Below are 18,983 nucleotides of genomic sequence, written 5' to 3'. Positions count from 1 at the left end.
AGCTCTGCTGATGCTCATACAGCAGCTTTAGTGTTTGAATCGCTCTGAGAAGGGCTGTTGGTATTCATGAGATTGATTCTGTTACAGCCAAAATGACAAATTTATTCTCTTCATCTTCCCGGGGCATGACTGCTGTCATTTTGTTACTGAGCACGATTATTTACACTTTTACGACTTTGTCTGAAAATGTAAACAAACAAACAACATGAGCTGAGACTGCAGATTTGTGAATGTTGCATGTTTGTGCAAAAGCAGCACGAGACATGAGGAGTCCACGTTGGTGTGTGGTGGGAGGCTGGTGGATGGGATTACCAGTGATTGCACCTTTAAGAGCACTCTAACTCCCATCAACCAATAGGCATCAGCCATCTCTCCATATTTCTGCACAGTGCATTGCTCGCTCTTTCTCTCTCTCCCTCTGTCTGCCCCGGCGTATTTCTTTACTTAATACCAGTGACTTATGTCTCTTAGTGGGTGTATAGATAGAGCCGCAGAGTTAATCAATGAAATGCACTGCAGCACTGCAGGAGCATTGGCTGGGGCCTGGCTACCCCCACTACCGGCACGCACACAAACACACACATATACACACTGCATGCACACAGAGCCGCAGATCAAAGCTGTGAAAGTAAAAGTAGACAAAGTAAAAGTAGACACACAAATGTGCCGGTGTCTGCTTAACATACCAGGAGTTGTGGTCATAAAAATCTCATTATAGTACAAGAAAAACAATTTTCCCCGAACCGCGTCTCTTATTTTTTGAGCAGAATCCAGTTGATTAAATCAAGCTAAAGTTCCGTTATTGTGAAGAGAAAAGCTAAAATGTAAAATTGCCCACTGTGAGTTTTCACAGAACTCCCACAAATCTTGGCTCGTATTCACATCATTGCATCAGAAGCTTCATCAAAGTTTCCCTGTGGAACATTTTTGGGATCTTTAGGTCAAGGTGAGCAGCAAAGCACTCGTACGATCAGAAACTGACCACTCGCTGTTTTTTATCTTCACAGGGAGGCACCCTGGAATCTATCCTCTTCATCAGCAAATTTAAATTAAACAAATCTCACCACAGCTTGTGCCTGTCCTCTGGCGTTCCGTTCATTAATTAGACGTCTAAAAATATCAAACCCCTCCAAGACTTAATTAACCCATCGACTCCATTTGGTAGATGGTGTCTGTCTGTCTTTGGAGGGGAGATGAATGACTTATCGCTGTGTGTTTGAGAGTGTATCCATATGGCTGTGTACATGTCCCAGTTAAGCGTGTGTTTTGCATCACAGTAAGCTTCTGTAGCTCCTTTCACACACATGTTAGTGTTCGAGAGGCATTTTGTGCAGCACATCCAAACACCTCAAGCCTAACACAACTTCCTCAGTGATGTCATCACAAAATGCTACTTTATTGGGTAACCTGGTTCTGAGTCAGCTGGCAGCAGGGTTTTAATAGTTTTGCAATTTTCATTAGTTTTTATTTTTATTTAGTTTTGACTTCAGATTTTCAATTTTATATCAGTTTTAATTAGTTTTTACCAATTGTTTGCTAGTTTAGTTTAGTTTTTATTTTTTTGAAAATCCTTAGTTTCAGTTTAGTTTTGATTAGTTTCAGTTATAGTTTTAGTTGTGTTTGCAATAATTAAGTGTAACAAAATCCCAGTTTCATCATATCAGTCATTCTGCTCATCCTTGGGTATGTTGCTATTCCAGCTACCATACTGCACCCTGGACAGGTCGCCTGTCTGTCGCAGGGCTAACACGCAGAGACAGACAACTCACATTCCCACCTATGGGTTCTTTAAATAAATAAATAAAGGCAGATGAACAACCATTGATACCAGGCAACTATAAAATGTATATCTTGGCCCCAATGAGACTATTAACTCTCGCAGCACCGGGTGTTCGTAATTTTGGTTCAAGTGAATTGATAAACTTTTTGAAGGTAATTGACTCAGACAGTTGTGTAGATATCCCCGTCCTGTTGTCTCGGGATGCATCATGCTGCCTTGCCTGGGGTTAGCTTCTGTTTTCTGGGGATGAGGGTTGAGTGTGCTCCCTTACCTTCTCAAGCTAAGCTAGGTTAGCCTTCTTGTGTGAGCTTTTCAAGTGCACTTTAAGGTTTGTGGGATTTTTTTCCCTTTAGAAATGTCCCTCATAATTTGTCTGTTTCCACTACAAGACACTTGCTTTATCCAAAACACAGTCATATTCAAAGTAATCCCAAATTGGACTCTGGCGCTTTCTTCCGACTTATCCTGACATGATTCTGCGCGTGGACGGAGCAGCGACACAGACGACTCGACTAACGTGCTGCCACCTGCTGGCATAATGAGACACAGCAAGAAAAAAATCTGGAGACTAAACTTCATTTTCACCCTTGACTATTGTATGACACGCACACATCAATGAAAACTAAACACATTTTTGCTATAAATTCAGTTACTTTTAGTTAGTTCTGTGAACACTCATTCCAGTTTTAGTTAGTTTTCCTTTTTTGTTTTTATTTTTATTTCCGTTAACGAAAATGTTTTTTCACTTCTAGTTTTCGTTATTTCGTTAGTTTTCGTTAACGATAATAACCTTGGCTGGCAGCAGCTCTTTTGGGCTTGTAGACACTGAAGTTCAAAATGAGCATCAGAATGGAGACAAAAGGAGATTTAAGAGATTTTGAATGTGGTGTGGATGTTTGTGTCGGTCAGACCGCTGTGAGTCTTTCAGAAACTGCTGATCTCCTTGGACTTTCCCACAAAACATCTCCAGAGTTTACAGGGAATCGTCCAAAAAACAGAAGTTATCCAGTGAGCACTGGGAGCGGCCGTTGCTCAGGAGGTAAAGCAGGTCATCTACTGATTGGACGGTTGGTGGTTCAATCCCTGGCTGCTCCAGTCTCCATGCCAAATATCCTTGGGCAAGACTCTAACCCCAAGCTGCTTTCCGGTGCATCCATCAGAGCGTGAATGTAAGACAGAAAGCAATTAAGCACAGAAATAAAAGTGCTGATATGAAGCAGAGCACTGAGGGGCTACAAACAGGAAACTGAGGCTGCAGTTCACAGAGGATAGAAGATTGAGTCTCGATTTCTGCTGCAGCATTCACATGGTAGGGTCAGAGCTGTTGTAAGCAACATAATAACGGTATCGGTGGTTCAGGCTGATGTAATGGTGTTCGAGATGCATCGTTCAAACACAGCAGCCTACCTGAGTGTCGTCCACGTCCATCCTTTCATGACCACAGCGTAGCGTACCACCCCACGAAGCTCAAACCGTCTCAAACTGGTTCCTGGAACATGACCGTGACTGTCCTCACATGGCCTCCACATCCACCAGATCCCCGTCCCCAGAGCCTGGCACAGCTGACTCACATCACGGACGTGTTGTTAGGACATTATGCTTGCATGTGGATCACGATCGAGGAAATAATTGCTCGATCGTTCGAGATGTTTTGATCTGATGACACTCGCTAGTTTAGCAGTTGTGAATGTGCGCACGTTAACGCTGCGGGATTAGTGCCGTTTACGTTCCAGAATATAAATATAGCATCATCTTTAATGCATTTGATGAATTCTTGATGTTTTTCTATTTTTTCCATATAAAACTGATAAATCTTTTATTTGCAGCAAATAACCGTTTGAATAAAATTCACATTTCCTTTGCTATTTTTCCTGCTGATGGCCTTTGTATCAGGGAGTGATTACAGTCATTACAGTGATGCGTTGATGACATTTGCATGTAGCCCATCTCCTCCTGACATTTGCGGCTGTCAGTCAGCTGCCACCCAGTTCATTTTCAGAAACATCTGATTGTTGGAGGAAAACACAAACTTTGTATTTGTGTATGTGTTTCAGTTGTGGTGCGAGGACACGTTAAAACCAGGGCGGCAGAGTTACTATGAAATGAAAGAAAACTGCTCAGCGGTCAGATTTAACAAAATCAAAACTCGAGATCTCCATAAAGATGTGTACGGAGCCCCGCAAGGGACATGGGAGAAAAAAAAATTTAAGACGGACTTTTGCGAGATCTCGCAAAAGTTTTAGCCGCAGTTTTAGCTCGAAGTTTTAGCTCAAAGCTAACGGGAGGTCGAGACCTACTACAGCCGGGAGGAACACCGCTTTCCCGGCACATCGTGCCTCGACCTCCCGGTCGGCTTCGAGCCAGCGTCCGAAGAATGCGGCTAAAACGTTTGCGAGATCTCGCAAAAGTTTTGCGAGATCCCGAGTTTGTTTAGCTTCGAGCTAAAACTGAGGCTAAAACTTTTGCGAGATGTCGCAAAAGTTTTGCGAGATCCCGAGTTAGTTTTGCGAGATCTCGCAAAAGTCCGTCTTAATTTTTTTTTTCTCCCATGTCCCCTGCGGGGCTCCGTAGATGTGAAAGTGAGCCCAGCTTCCACACAGAATATGACCGACGGTGTCGCATCATGTAAAAGCTTGGCTGGCTAAGCTTGTGACATCACAGAGCGCAGCGAGGCTAATTAAAAAGCAAAATAGAAAAGCTGGAGTAAGAAGGGTTTGTGTTTGTAGCTGTGAGTTTGTAAGTGAGGCTAAGGTCCTGACTCAGCTGTTCTCAGCACAATAACTCAGTTCTGTTGTTTTTTAAAGAAAAATGTGTGCAGGAAAGAGAGCGAGTGAGAGAGGGAGGAACAATCATCACTGGTTCATTATATCAGTGGGTGAAGTTAGCCCAGCACATTTTAATAAGCTGCACCACTGTCCTCGATACAGAAACCTATTAGAGCCTTTTAATGGCTTTGCTGTGTGCTGTGTAACGGCATGTACCATAATGGAGTCGCGCTTTTCCTTTGTGGTACGATGATGATTCACAAACTAATTTCCCTCCACATCATCTGTACCCATAACACGGTTACATGGTAACAGTTACATGTGTTCTGCTTCAAACGCTTTCAAATAACACAGCAGCCTATCTGCTCAAAGCGTGTGACTAATATTAAAGTGTGTTAACCTCGCTGCACATTCGCGACCTTTGTGATGTTGTGTGTTCAGTCTGAACCGTATGCAATAAAGACAATGAGTGCTCTCACTCTGAATGGGAGATGGTGATTGTGACGTGGATACTCAATTACCTGGTTTAACGAGTGGATGAAAATTGCAACATATGCAGTGCCCTGCTCGTTTCGATGGCAGGCTTCCACTTCCGATAGCTTACGACAGAGCGAGCAGAGGCGGCTCCTTTTCTCCTCTGGTTTCGAGCTTTTCTTCCAGTAATTACAATCAGCAGCCGACTTTCAGTCGAGGTTTTGAGCAGTTTGTAACCTGGCCAAACTGCAGAAATACTAAAACACCGCACAGCTGTGTGAAGGCGTTAATGTGTGTTGACTCATTGAGAAATCCAGAAAGGATCTGCGTAGCTCAATGGGAGGTAGGGGTTCAGTTCAAGTGTCTATCAAACGGCACGTCGCTTCATTGACGGAAATATTATAGCGCTGCTTTTATGGCGTCAGGGTTTTAAAACGGCTACATTTACATAAAAAGGTGAGACAGTCGGGTCAGGATTCTGTTATTCTGTATTGTTAACTTGGTAAAAATTGATGCAACGATACCAATTTTTTCAAACCGATACGATACCGATACTTGGATCTCAGTACTTGCCGATACAGAGTACAAAAAACGATACTTCTACCACACACACACACACAAACGCAATGAATTGGAAGACAGGTTTTATTTTATTCCCTGCCGATAAAAAATAAAATCTTAATAAAAATGACCACAAAAAAATTTCAAGTGAAAAATAAGCACTTCTGTTATATTATTGCAGAGTCTCCACATTGTAATTTAACAAAATATCACTGAACTACTGGCACTGTCTCGAGCTTTCAGAATAATAAATAAACACTTCTGTTTGGAATAAAATAAATACAAATTAGGTTTGAGAACAAAATAAACTTTTAAATTGTTGCAGAGTGTCCATAATGTAAACAAACAAACAAAATAACAAAAGTATTTGGCATTGACAGACAAACTCCTCATCTGCCCGTGGATCATCAGTCCACTGTGCCGTTAAACCAAGGACTGACATCGCGCACACTCTGCTTGTCTTTACCTCTTCAGAAAGTTTTGGCACCATTATCTCCCTGATGTGTGGGCGGTTGGGAATTTCATATCGCAGCTCGAGTATGCTGAGAAGACGGTGCAATCCTATGTTTTCCACGCCCGGCATTGGCTGGTCATCCAGAGCGATAAAATGAGTCGAGCCTCTGTTATTTTAACTGCCCGTGGATTTTCTCTTGACATTTTTCATCGCTTTTCCAAAACCTGAGTTAAAGTTGGCTGTTCCACACTGCTGACATTTTGTTTAGCCTAGCTACAGCAGCCTCCAGTTTCTCTTTTTTATCTGGAGCTGCCAGTCTCACTCGTCTAACCCTGTGCCTGTTTAGCGCGGGATGTCCCCCTAGTGGCCAATCTAAAAAACTACAACAGAAATGACAAGCCACCCTCTGTTAGTATCGGTTCATGGTATCGGTTAACTTTTACGAGTATGAGTACACACACATTTTACTGTATCGGCCCCGATACCTGATACCAGTATCTGTATCGGTGCATCCCTAGTAAAAATATCTCACCGCTATGGCTCGTTCACAGGAAGGAAAGGCGAGAATATTTTTACCAATTCTCGCCAAACTTTGTTCCAAAAATCAGCAGAAACTACAAGAAGACGGCAGATTGTGTTCGGGTAGCTGCATACTCAGGAACCTGTTTTTGGTTCGCTATAACGACACACCAGAAGTAACATTTGGACGTTTCTGCAGAGTCCAGTAAAGGAGCAATCATCTGTTGTTCACTGACACAATAATAATAATACATTTTATTTACAGGCACCTTTAAAGACCCTCGAGGTCTTTATGTTGTTAGTACAACAACATAACAACATAAGGTAAATGAAAAATAAAAACAAGCATGAAAGTACAAAAACTAAACAAGGAAAAGTAGACGAAGACAGAGTCACGATGAAGGATATGCAATTCTGAATAGATGCGATTCAAAAGTAGGGAGAGAGTTTGTAGTGGAAGCTAAAGGCTCCTGTGGTCGTCAGGCGAGCAGGTGGAACAGACAGAAGAGAAGCTGAAGAAGAGCGGCGTGTACGAGGGGGCAAGCACGTGTGGAGATCAGGTAAATATGGAGGAGCGAGGTTATAATCTCCACTAATCTTCCCTGCATCCACTCAAAGAATTCAGTATGAGAATCCTGATGAAACCAGGAAAACGGTGTGGAAGTTCTTGAGAAGTACACCTGGCTAAGGCCCCACTCCCACAGACCTGTCACACAACTACCAGTACCGAGGGAAAAATGTGCTTTCCCTGTCCAGCAGTGATTGGCTGGTCCCAAAGAGGATCACAGGGTCGCCCACTTGTCTGCAAACACTTGATGAGCAGAAGTAAAAATATTTAGAGACAAATCAGCATCTTCTGTGCAAACTAAGATAAGATAAGATCACCTTTATTAGTCCCACACGTGGGAAATTTGTTTTGTCACAGTGCAAAAGTTATGAAGCAAAAATTTGAATACAATAAGAATAAATACAGTACACAACTGTACAGAATAGAATAAATAAAATACTATATACAGTAGAATAAAATAGAATAAAAAATACAATAAGAGAAATAGAATAAAAATGCTATATACAACTGAGTAAAAATACAACGATGCCAGAAAAACTACAAGCAACTGCAGGTTTCCCACAAAGCTCTTTGCAACCAGTTTCATGTTGCTATTGCCAGCAACCGCTTGTTAGCTTATAGTAGTACACACTTATTCCCTCACCACTGGAGATGCCTCCGCTCAGCCTCTAGGGCGGTGCGTGACTGGGGGTTGTGTTGCAGCGAGTGAAACTTTCACTGGTACAGGATGGATTCAGAGAGACTTCAGACGATGGCTCAGGAGTCTGACGGCAGGAGTGAAAATCAAGATTTAACAGATTAATTCTGTCGGTGTTACATGCTGCAGGGTGCTCGCCGTTTTGTTTTTATCTGTTTCATTATTGTTGTTGTGAAACTGCTGAAAGAAACGTTTAGTTTTTGCAAATCAGGTTTTAGTCTCATGGTAATAAACGTTTGATTTGCATATTTGACTTGGTCATTTAAGAGAAACCTCCGTCCTCTGTTATTGTTTAAAATATTTAATACAGTGAATTCAGTGTTTTAAATGTAATTTTACATAATGAATGCTGCTACACCGAGTATCAGAAATATGTAAGCAGGCGTCTGTAAAGCTGAAGAGAGCCACACTGAAAGGAAAAGCTGTTAAAGTTGCAGTGATAAATATGTTCTGTCAATAGTGAATGAAATTGTGGACAAATACATAACAGAGGTCATCTGCAGTGACAGGTCTGAGGTTTGCTTCAGATTTATGGGCATTTTAAAGTCTGTCAACACAAAGTTAGCAGCTTTGTAGTACAGATCAGCAGCTAAAGGAGGAAACCGGGAAGTTAGTGAGGAACCAGCGGAGCTAAAAACATCATGAATAAAACATTCATGGAGCGGCTCAAACATGCTTCCAAACGCTCACTGTTTTAAAAGCTTTAAAAGATGAAAGCATATTAATGCTCTGCTCCCGAGTAGCAAAAACAACCATTATGTGTCTTTGTTATTCCCCCTACCCACAAGGTGCCCCAGGATGAGTGGGGGGGTTATCCTGGAGGTGGGAAGGACGATGAGATACCTTGCCGTCGGATGCGGAGCAGCAGCTATGTTAAAGCCATGGGGGACGAGGAGAGCGGCGAGTCAGACTCCAGCCCCAAGACGTCGCCTCAGAAGTCAGTGCGGCCAGACGCCCTGGTCAAGGCCATCATCAGACCCAGGGACCTGCTGGACTCCCAGAGGTATGACGCATGCTAGCTACAAGTTTCAGTAATTGATGTTGTTTGGCTCTTTGTCGGTTTTTCCTTGCAGGCTCGTGTTTAGTGAGTCAGTGTCCCCGTAGTGCTGCACAAAGCAAACATCTCTCTGATGTCCTGAATATAAACATGTATGTTTATGCAATCACATATCCTACACATGGTTTTTATGTTTGCAAAAAAGAAAGAGAAACATAATGACACCAGTCAAACTCTAAGTATTGATCCCAGTCTGTTCAACGTCCGCCTGGATTTCCCCAACCGGGGAGGTTCATACCGCTGTGGCTGCCAAACATAAAAACAGCTCAAATAATTATAATTTAAACTTTCACAAGTTTAGTTTGAGGGTTGATTATAACAGACTTGCATGCTTTCTGTCTTTTTCCTTCGTGTGCCGCAGCTGTTTTCACCCACAGTCTAAAAATCCCTTTATTTCCTCTCACTTTAATTCATTATAGGTCACCAACAACCATCGGTTACGTACTGTAACCCCGGTACAGTCGTACCTTTGTGAGCTGTCTGCTAATAATAAAAACTCAAATTCAAACATAAATAAAAATGTGACTTAAATGCAAAACGGTGTTACTATTTCTGAGGTTATCGGATTTGTGCCCATTTATGTTTCAGATGGGGTTTGAAGTCAGAGTGGGAGTGCCTTATATTTTAGTTCAATTCAATTCAGTTCAATTTTATTTATACAGCGCAGAATCACGACAGTCGCCTCAAGGTGCTTTATATTGTAAGGCAGACTCTACAATAACACATACAGAGAAAAAACCCAACAATCATATGAGCAGCACTTTGGCGAAAGTGGGAAAGAAAAACTCCCTTTTAACAGGAAGCAGAACCTCCAGCAGAACCAGGCTCGGGGAGGGGCGGGGCCATCTGCTGTGATTGGTTGGGAGATAAATCAGTCAAATTAGAGTAAAAATAAGACAACAGCCTCCTTGTAGGATAAACCGCTGTTTGCCCGATGATTACACTTAATTTTTATTTTTTTGTATTTATGACTGGTTGAAAGTCGCTGACATTCATATAGAAGTATAGTTTTTCCAGCTTCTGGAACCTTTATTGCTTCATAAAACCTCTTTAAATGAGTTCATTTTCCTGACATCTGATGTAATTTCAGATCATGAACATGGATCTGTGTTTTTAGGAGCAGTTGTTGCCTCACTGTTATTCTCTCGTGCACAATCCCCCGAGCACCAGTTTTAATATTCCATATTTGACCCAGCAGCACGTCGGTGTCAAGCCCCCGATGGCTGAACCTTGTAGTCATCAGAGCTCCTTCATGGGTTTTCATATCAGCTGTGAGAACATGTTAGGCGCACTCTTCTGGGACGTGTCCTATTAAATGGTGAGGAAATTGAGGGCTTTTGTTTTGATGGAGGAAAACACTCGTAAGAGGATTACAAGATAAGATGAGCTGAAGACACGAAAAACTCAAACAATTACGTTACAGAGAGACGAGTTACTTTGATTATTGCTTTTACAAACCCATCAGATTAGAATGAAATGAGATACTAAAGCAGGGGTCCCAAACTTCAGGCCTCGAGGGCCGGTGTCCTGCAGGTCTTAGATCTCACCCTGGGTCAACACACCTGAATCACATGATGAGTTCATTGCCAGGCCTCTGGAGAACTTCAGGACATGTTGAGGAGAACATTTATCCATTAAAATCATCTGTGTTGGATCAAGGACACATCTAAAACCTGCAGGACACGTGTAGCAACACCAGAGCAAAGTTACGATCCAGTGACGGCTGTTTGTGTCCTTAAACGTTTAGTCTTAGGTTATGTTACCAACGGACTCGAGGTATTTGTCGGTTTTTGTTTGCCTCACCTCGTCCTTCGCGTCATCTACCAAATTGACCTGATTCACAGCTCTGGATAAACATGAGACACCACTGGACAGCCTTTCTATTACTAAATTGTATATTTTAACCAGTGTTTCCTTTTTTGCATATTTTACTATACTGGCTTTTCTGTTTTGAAATTGTGTTTTAACTCCAGACACTAAATTAAGACATTGTGTTTGGCAGATTCCCGTTTTCAGTCATTTCTAAAAGGTGGCAATAAAAGAAAGTAGATTCACTTTTGCGTCTCGTTCAGCGGAGCCATCTTTCTTTTCTCTCTGCAGAATGTGAAAACTGTAATCACAGCTGAGGTTCACGAGTGTATTTTAATAATGTGACCATTTAAAGGGTATCCCAGACCTGCTTTTCCAAAGCACGGTGTTTTTATCAGCCTCTGTTCTCGTATATTGAGCGCATTTATCAGCCGAGGTTTGAGTCGAGTGCAGCGGGATCCATTAAAGACCCGCAGCCTCGACTTCAGAAAGCCCGATTTCACTTTCTCATTTTCAGACAGTTAGATGGTTTCTTTCCTTTTATCAAGACTTTGGGGCAAAATGTGCAGACGAGATCTGTGATCTACGCCGAAGATTGTGATGTGTTTCCAGTAAGACTTTGATTTTAGAGTAAAAACATTTTAGATTTACTTCTAAACCGAACTTTTAATTCACTTGTTTTCTCTCCTGTTAACTAAAATCACTCCGAGGGCTCTTTAGTTCAGGTGACGACAGAAACAACCTGACAGAGGAAAAATTGGGGATAATGTGGAAGCTGGACTAAACTCAGCAGATGATGCTGCAGGAAAAATGAGGTCTGGTTTGACCGCACTTATTTTTAGATCAAACTTACCCAGGTAACAGGATTAATACTGAACTACCCTGGGGCTTGGGGGGCAGGTATGTTAACCAGCGACTGGTGCACCGGCCCCATTCACCCCTTCACTGCTATCTTCAGTTTTATCTGCACCTTAAACATGCAGCACTTCTGTCCAGCACGCCGCTAAATAAACACATAAAGCCTGAATAAGAGGAGCCTGTTTATAGAGCTGAAATACTGAATAAAAAATACACCTTATCTGCTAAATTCATTTGAAATTTGGGCAGAACTACGCTCCCTGTGGCTCAGGGTTGATGTTGCCTCTGCTGCATAATGTAAGTATATCCTGCTCAGCTTCTTTTCGCGCCATGTGTTCCACTCGGGGACGAGCGGGTAGGAAAAATTAATCACAGGGCTGCTGAGACTTCTGCATAAATCACACTGTCTGTCTGCTCAGCTTCGGCTCTGCACAAGCCTAAAAGCAAATAATGACATAAATTGGAGGCATTATGCAAAGATGACCTTGCGTCTGACCTCAGTGTGCAGCGTGGCCGGTGACAGCCCCGTAGTTTGTGGTATGCACCGTCAGACAGTCACAGTAAGATGCACGACCCACACACACCGATGAGTCGCTCTTCTACTCTCGCTCTTCAGGCGGGTTTTTAAAAAGCTTTGCCATCACACGGTTTTGTTTTTTTCACAGAAGCGTGGAAACGTCCATGGGCAACACCCACAGAATCCATTAATGCACCTCGCTGCTATTAACCCGACCCTCGCGAAAACACAGACGCACGCACAGCAGAAGGATTAAATTCGAGCTTTTCTGGCAAAGTGTTTGCGACGTCTCTCTGCAGGATAACAGCAGAACAGGAAGTAGGTCAGCAGAGATCCAGAAACCAGCTTCTGTTAAATACTTCTCTTTCATGACTCCATAATAAGCCAGATATGTGATCCAGAGGATGTATACTGACAAATGAAATGTTATGGTTGGTGATCAGCGCAGTCTGGCCGTGTTAACACATCTACCTCAGAAGCTCTTTCTGTGTAATCAGTGAGATATGCAATTTTTGTCACACCTTGCAAAGCTTTCATCACCGTCCGTTTTAAATAGCCATAAACAGTGAATGATTTATGAAGATGCAACAGCAGGAAGGGCTATCAGCTGCAGTTATTGTCCTCCAAGGCTCTTCTGAATAATCGCCCTCTCAGCGGTTAGACTGAGTCTGCTGAAAGAAAAGTATTGACACTCATGGATCAGGCGGTGGGGCCTGACTCCCGGTCCATCGATGGCATTTAGTCTGCGGGAGAAGGTGGGTCGGTGCATTCATTTAAATGCCAGGAACGTCCCCAAAGGTGTCATTACTGAAGAGCACTTATACTCCACTGATCGCGCTCTGAGAACATCATAATGTGGCATCCAACAGCTTGGCATTGATTTAGCGCGCCACTAAAAGAGCCTGGTCGTATGAGCAGGTGTACATGCGTTATGCTGGAAGTGAAGTTGCAGGAGAGAAATGCAAAGATGTGTGAGGTAACGGAAACATTTTGTCCAGACAGAAAATGCTCCAATCAGCGGCTTTTTAAAAAGCTTGCACAACAAACCGTGGACCTCATTCTTCCTCACGGAATTGCTTCCGCTCAGCAGTGCGCTTTAATCTTGTGTGAACGGCTCTCCTGAGGTAATTCCACAACATCCACATCAGGTTAAGGTTAGGGCTCGGACCGCTCCGCTTCAAAAGATGGAATTTTAGTTCAAGGTTTATTGTCCTGCTGCATCAGCCCACCGCCACTAAACCCTGATATTAACCTTTAAAACGCGTTCAGTTTACTCTTAGTGTGAGCAAACAACAGCAACACTGCCACAAGTCACGAATATTCCACTTCTTAGCTGATGTATGTCAGCAGTCAGTGGTATTTGCATGCTAACGTAATGCTGTGTGTTGTTTTTATTAAATCTGTCTATAGTTAAAATTAGGGATGCAACGATACCAATTTTTTCAAACCGATACGATACCGATACTTGGATCTGAGTACTTGCCGATACTGAGTACAAAAACCGATACTTCTACCACACACACACAAATGCAATGAATTGGAAGACAGGTTTTATTTTATTCTCTGCCGATAATAAATAAAATCTTAATAAAAATGACCACAAAAAAATTTCAACTGAAAAATAAGCACTTCTGTTAAATTATTGCAGCGTCTCCACTCTCAGTCTCACTCGTCTAACCCTGTGCCTGTTTAGCGTGGGATGTCCCCCTAGTGGCCAATCTAAAAAACTACAACAAAAATGACAATCCACCCTCTGATTAATGAAAATAAGTTAGTATCGGTTCATGGTATCGGTTAACTTTTACGAGTTAACCGATACCACATTTTACAGTATCGGTCCCGATACCCGATACCAGTATCGGTATCGGTGCATCCCTAGTTAAAATAATTATCATTAGCTATCCCAACATGTGGGGCGCGTAGCCCCAACCTTAAACTGTCTCTATATGCAGCTTGTTTAATACTGAAACCCTCAGTGAGAAGATTGTAGCCAACTTTTCAGAGATCTCTGTCCTCGAAGCCAACTCGCACATCCTCGTGAAGAGCACACTGAAATTGCCCGAGTGTGTTACAGTAGCTCTGACCCACTCCTGCAAGCCTGTGTCATTGATTGGACGCCAGGCTTGATAACTCATGACCCCAATTAGTTTTTGATGATGCCATTAACCTCGGGTTATGGCCATAGGTTTTTCAATTACATTAACATACTAATTCCTACACTGTGAATGATTGAATTACGGTTTGAGTACAGAACAATACAATCAGTGTTCACTTTGTTTTTCAAACAAATAAGAACCATAAATATAAACGTGATGAAAATAAATAAAACTGTTGGATAAAAATGTGTTTTTACATATTTAAGTTGTAATATCTGTCAGATCAATCACCTGATTTGGACGTAGATCAGAATTATTGCCTGAAGGCCAAGAAAAATGCCCAGCAGACTTATTTCCCCAAGTAGACATTACAGACCGTGTGGAGAGTGTGTGTGGTGGACCCAGGCGCGAACACAGGCGAGGAGACGGGAGTGAACTTAAACTGAAAGCGAGCCTTTATTTTGGCTGATGCAGAAAGGAATAGACAAAACATAACAGGGACAGACTGCAACTAACCAAAAACCTAAACTGGAAAAACACTAACGGAAAGGAATAACTGTGACCGCTGTGAACAGAATGCTGTGCAGATGCATGGAAACTGTGAACCAAATGGCGTGACGAAACAGACATGAACATGACCTGCACGCAACCTCATCGTGCGGCTGCATGAAAAACAACACAAACCAAATGGCAAACATGAATCCTAAAAAACACTTAACTTGACTAGAGGGGAAGTACACAGACGACGCGACAACGAACAAAGGAAGACTGAGGACTGAAATACACACATGAGGTGATCAGGGGAAGTGGAGACACACGAGAACACAGCTGACTCGAATGAAACACAATGACAATACAGGGGAGAGTAACACCAACTACAATGAACAAAGAACACCAGACTCTTACAAAATAAAACAGGAAACACGGAGACATAGACATGGAGATAAAATATGACATGAACTTAATCGCATAGACATGAAACGTAGACGCAGGAACCAGGGAGACTGAGTACAGGTGGAGATGACAGAAATAACTAAGAAATAAGGTCTGAACAGCAACCTAGAATTGAACTAGATTGAAAATGAATACAAAAAATACATAAAACTCAAACACTGTACCGTGACACAGCGTTTGCTGTACTGGTCCACTTGATTGTCTTATTTTATTTGACCTTTATTATTATAATTTATTTTTCAGGTTTAATTTTATTTTTTTCATTTTGAGTTGTTATAATCAGAACGGACGGGACCGGGGACAGGAAGGAGAAAGAAAGAGAGGTTAGGAAGACAGTTAATAGAAGGAGAAGAAAAATACAGGAGAAGAGCGATGGAGAGAGAAAAGATGCCGAAAATCTGATTTCTACTACAACATTTATATGGCAGGGTCAGAATCTGTTGTAAAGACCATGAAAGCATGGCTCCATCCTGCCTGGTTTCACTGGTGGAGGTTGCTGGTGGTGTAGTGGTGGATATTTTGATAGATGCTTTCAGCAGGATTGCGCACGAAGCTCAGATCATCTCAGACTGGCTTCTGTGGGTTGTGGTGGTACAGAAGAGTCACACCATGGAGCAGCTGTGTGATGCTGTGTGAAGTAGTCAGACACGAACGTCAAGGAAGGTGGTAGAGAAGCAGACTACGCAGACATTTCAGATTGCCAGAGGTGAGCAATTTATTTACAGTGAACTTAATTTAATGTAACTTAACAAAACTTCCCCCCAAATCAATTCAATTAACAAAACTCAACATAACATGGATCTGGTGACACAGCTCACCTCTCCTCTCTCCTGCATCTGGTAGAGACTGGCTTTAAATAGGGCCACCAATTTCCCTCCAATTGCCCAGCCAGTACCACTCACTCAACTGAGGGATCTAAAACTCTACACAGATGATCTAAAAACACAAAACCTCTACACACTTCTAACATGCACATTTACACAACTAAATGGCAGTATTAACGAAAGGAAAAACATTCAACAAATCCCTTTAAACCTTAACACAAACAAAAGGAAGCATCTCTATGGACAAAGAAACCCCTCCACTTGGTTTGACCTGCTGATGTCATGACATCATCAGGACTTTAAAATGAGGAAATGCCAGGCGGGCGTTTCCCCACACCTGACCCTAATGACAACTGAAAAGACAAACAAAGTAAGTATGAACAAATGACTTAATCTGTAACATAATAAAATATAAAGAAACATAACTTAGTATTTGTCTTAATTTGCAGAATGTTTGATTTGCAACAGAACGCTTACACAAACAAACCCGGGATACTGAGTGAAGCTATGTTACTTAACAAATAGCAAATCATAGCAAATACATGGAAACAGAATAATGTGTACAATGTGCAAAGAAAAGGTAAACACATATGGGACAATTGGAGAGCATTGCAACTGCTCCTCCACTTTGTCACATGCTGTCGTGCCAACATGGACCAAAATCTCAGAGGATTGTTTCCAGCAACCTGTTGAAGCACGAAGAACTAAAGAAAAAGGGTCCATCATGGTACTAGCAAGGTGTACCTAATAAAGTGGCAGTAAAGCAGTGAATCAGATCTAAACTCAAATCTACAGAGATCAGACATCAAAAGACCCCGTAGTACCAGATGCCTGAAACATTTAAAGACCTGAACTATTATTATATATATATTTATTATCCTCTTGAAGTTTTTTCAGGCACAAGAACATGTGAGAAGGTCAGACACGGATCGACCTGCAGCTTTAATCCAAACTCTGTCATGACTGAAAGTTTTGTGTATTATTTGTATATGAAAGAGCGCCGAGGTTTATAGATCAGTCTAATCTGAAGCCCTCAAAGTGTTTTTCTGACTGACCCACTCTGCATGCAGCACTGACAAACATGCTTTTTATACTTGAACACTTTAAGTCAATAATTTGAAAAAGAAATTAGACCTGAAGAAGATTTCATTTGGTTGCATAATGAAGCCACCAGGTGATATTTTAAACCAGTGATACTTAATTGTCTGAGCACGTTAATATCTCAAGAGCTGCTTCAAAGTCTGACCACTTCCAGCTTGTGTCACCGTAGCGCTCCATGTTTGTAAATGATGTCAAAGATGTGAGAGCTCTGAGGCTGTTGTGGTTCAACGGCCTTGTGGGATGGAATTAGATTGGATCTAAGACAGAAGTGGCGCAGGTTGGATTTCCTCTGCGCTCGTACCAATTCGATGTCCCTCCGGGGGCGCACGGACGAGCCGAACACAAATTTGACAGCACCGGGTCCCTGAAGCAAATCACGTTAACGCGAGAACAGCCTGTCGAGTCGTGTCACCTCGCCTCTTTGTTCGCCTCACCAGTAAAGAACGCATCGCCACTTCGCTGAGAAGCCGAGAAGTGAAGTAAGGTGATTGTTTTAGATAATCGTCCGGCCTCGCCCCACGCCTGCCCGGGCCGCGTGCGTCCTGTAAAGCCGACAGCTGCGATGAAATGAATATGAATGGCTGTTTGTGGCGTGGTCAGACCTGCCAAAGATATTTAAAGAAAGTATTAATGATGATGAACTGAATGGCATGTGGCAAACTTCACTATGAGTCATTAGCATAATGAGTCAATCAGTAATCATATGTCACATCCGATAACGGGGTGCGCTGACACACGTGCACACGCACACGCGCATCTCCACTTGACATCTGTCGCCGCCGCCCTGTCTTTAAACGACACTTTGACTTTGATCACACGAGCCGATCAATCACGCGCGTTTACGCCACTTTCCCCAAAAAACCTCGCATTTGTTCGGCTCCCGGCTGCTATAATTAATCAGAGTTAACACTGGCAAAGCTTTCGATAATTCTTGATTCAACATACTGTAATTACTCATTTAGATAGCATTGTGTTTGAGCGTTTCTCCCTCAGATCTCAAGGTCAGAGCGGAATTCCAATTCATTGATTCGTGGCTGCGTGGGACGTGTCGTGCATAGATATGCTGCTTTTCTGTTTCCAGAGCTTCGTCTCTTCACTTTTGTGCTTCTATTTCTAGTATAACAAAAGCACTGTAGCAAAATGAGCCTTTTTAATCTTCCACCACATAGCGTCTGGTTCTCGAGGACAGCAGCCTCCTGGATGCTGGTGCTCGTGGCTTAAACAGCATATACGAGAGCTTATCGCAGACAGCTGTGAGTCGTCTTGGTTCGGCGATTGCAGGTGCATTAAACTCAATTTTCTGCTGTTCACATTCTCACCTCTTTAAGGTATTTCAAGATTGCTGCTTTCTTGCACCACACTGACAAAACCCTAGAAACATTTGCAGTAAAGATCTCTGCAGGGCGTTGCTCTCCTTTTCTTTGTCAAACACACCTACGCAAAAGCATGCTTCCCCATTTTTGTCCCCGTCCTTTTAATGTTCCCTTAAATCAAACGATTATTTGAATTTTTGCTCCAGGATGAAATGGTTTCGGCTTAAAATGCACGTTGTTTAACCACTAACAGCACTTTCACTGGCAGCGTAAAAAGCAGGAAGTGTGAGATTCCCATCATCCCCTGTCGTGATATTGGCCAACAATGGTAGTGCATTAGTACCAATCAGAAACATTAGAGGAAATTTGCTGTGGCGTGATTTGATAAAGGGCCGACGCATTCTCGAAACAGCCTCCCTTCACTCTGCTGCTGATAATAGACAGCTCCACAGGCAGCGATGGGCGAACTCGTACACGAGCATCAGCCGGTGCACTTCTATCTGATCTTGTCAGCTAAAAGCTTTCAAGTTTAAAGTGTTTTTGTCCTCATTTAGCTCAATTAACCAAATGTAATTAGCCACACAGAGAAAGAGAGCGTGATTGATGCTTCACTGTAGCTGTGGTGTTCAGCATTCA

General features: G+C 42.4%; 1 protein-coding gene across 7 annotated transcripts in view; it reads left to right on the top strand.

Moving 5' to 3' along the window:
- The window catches only part of dlgap2a (discs, large (Drosophila) homolog-associated protein 2a), a 128,524-nt gene that overhangs the window by 77,084 nt on the left and 32,457 nt on the right, over positions 1-18,983 (top strand). For all 7 annotated transcript variants that reach the window (XM_087832791.1, XM_087832792.1, XM_087832790.1 and 4 more), the window contains one exon: positions 8,607-8,821. In XM_087832791.1, the coding sequence (XP_087688917.1) occupies positions 8,607-8,821 (215 nt within the window). The remainder of the gene's footprint in view (positions 1-8,606; positions 8,822-18,983) is intronic.

The sequence above is a fragment of the Neolamprologus brichardi genome, chromosome 19 (genome assembly GCF_056152115.1).
Source record: "Neolamprologus brichardi isolate AB-2024 chromosome 19, ASM5615211v1, whole genome shotgun sequence".
In the NCBI taxonomy this organism is placed as follows: domain Eukaryota; kingdom Metazoa; phylum Chordata; class Actinopteri; order Cichliformes; family Cichlidae; genus Neolamprologus; species Neolamprologus brichardi.
The sequence above is the reverse complement of the archived record's forward strand: the minus strand, read 5'-3'. Positions and strand labels throughout refer to the sequence as shown.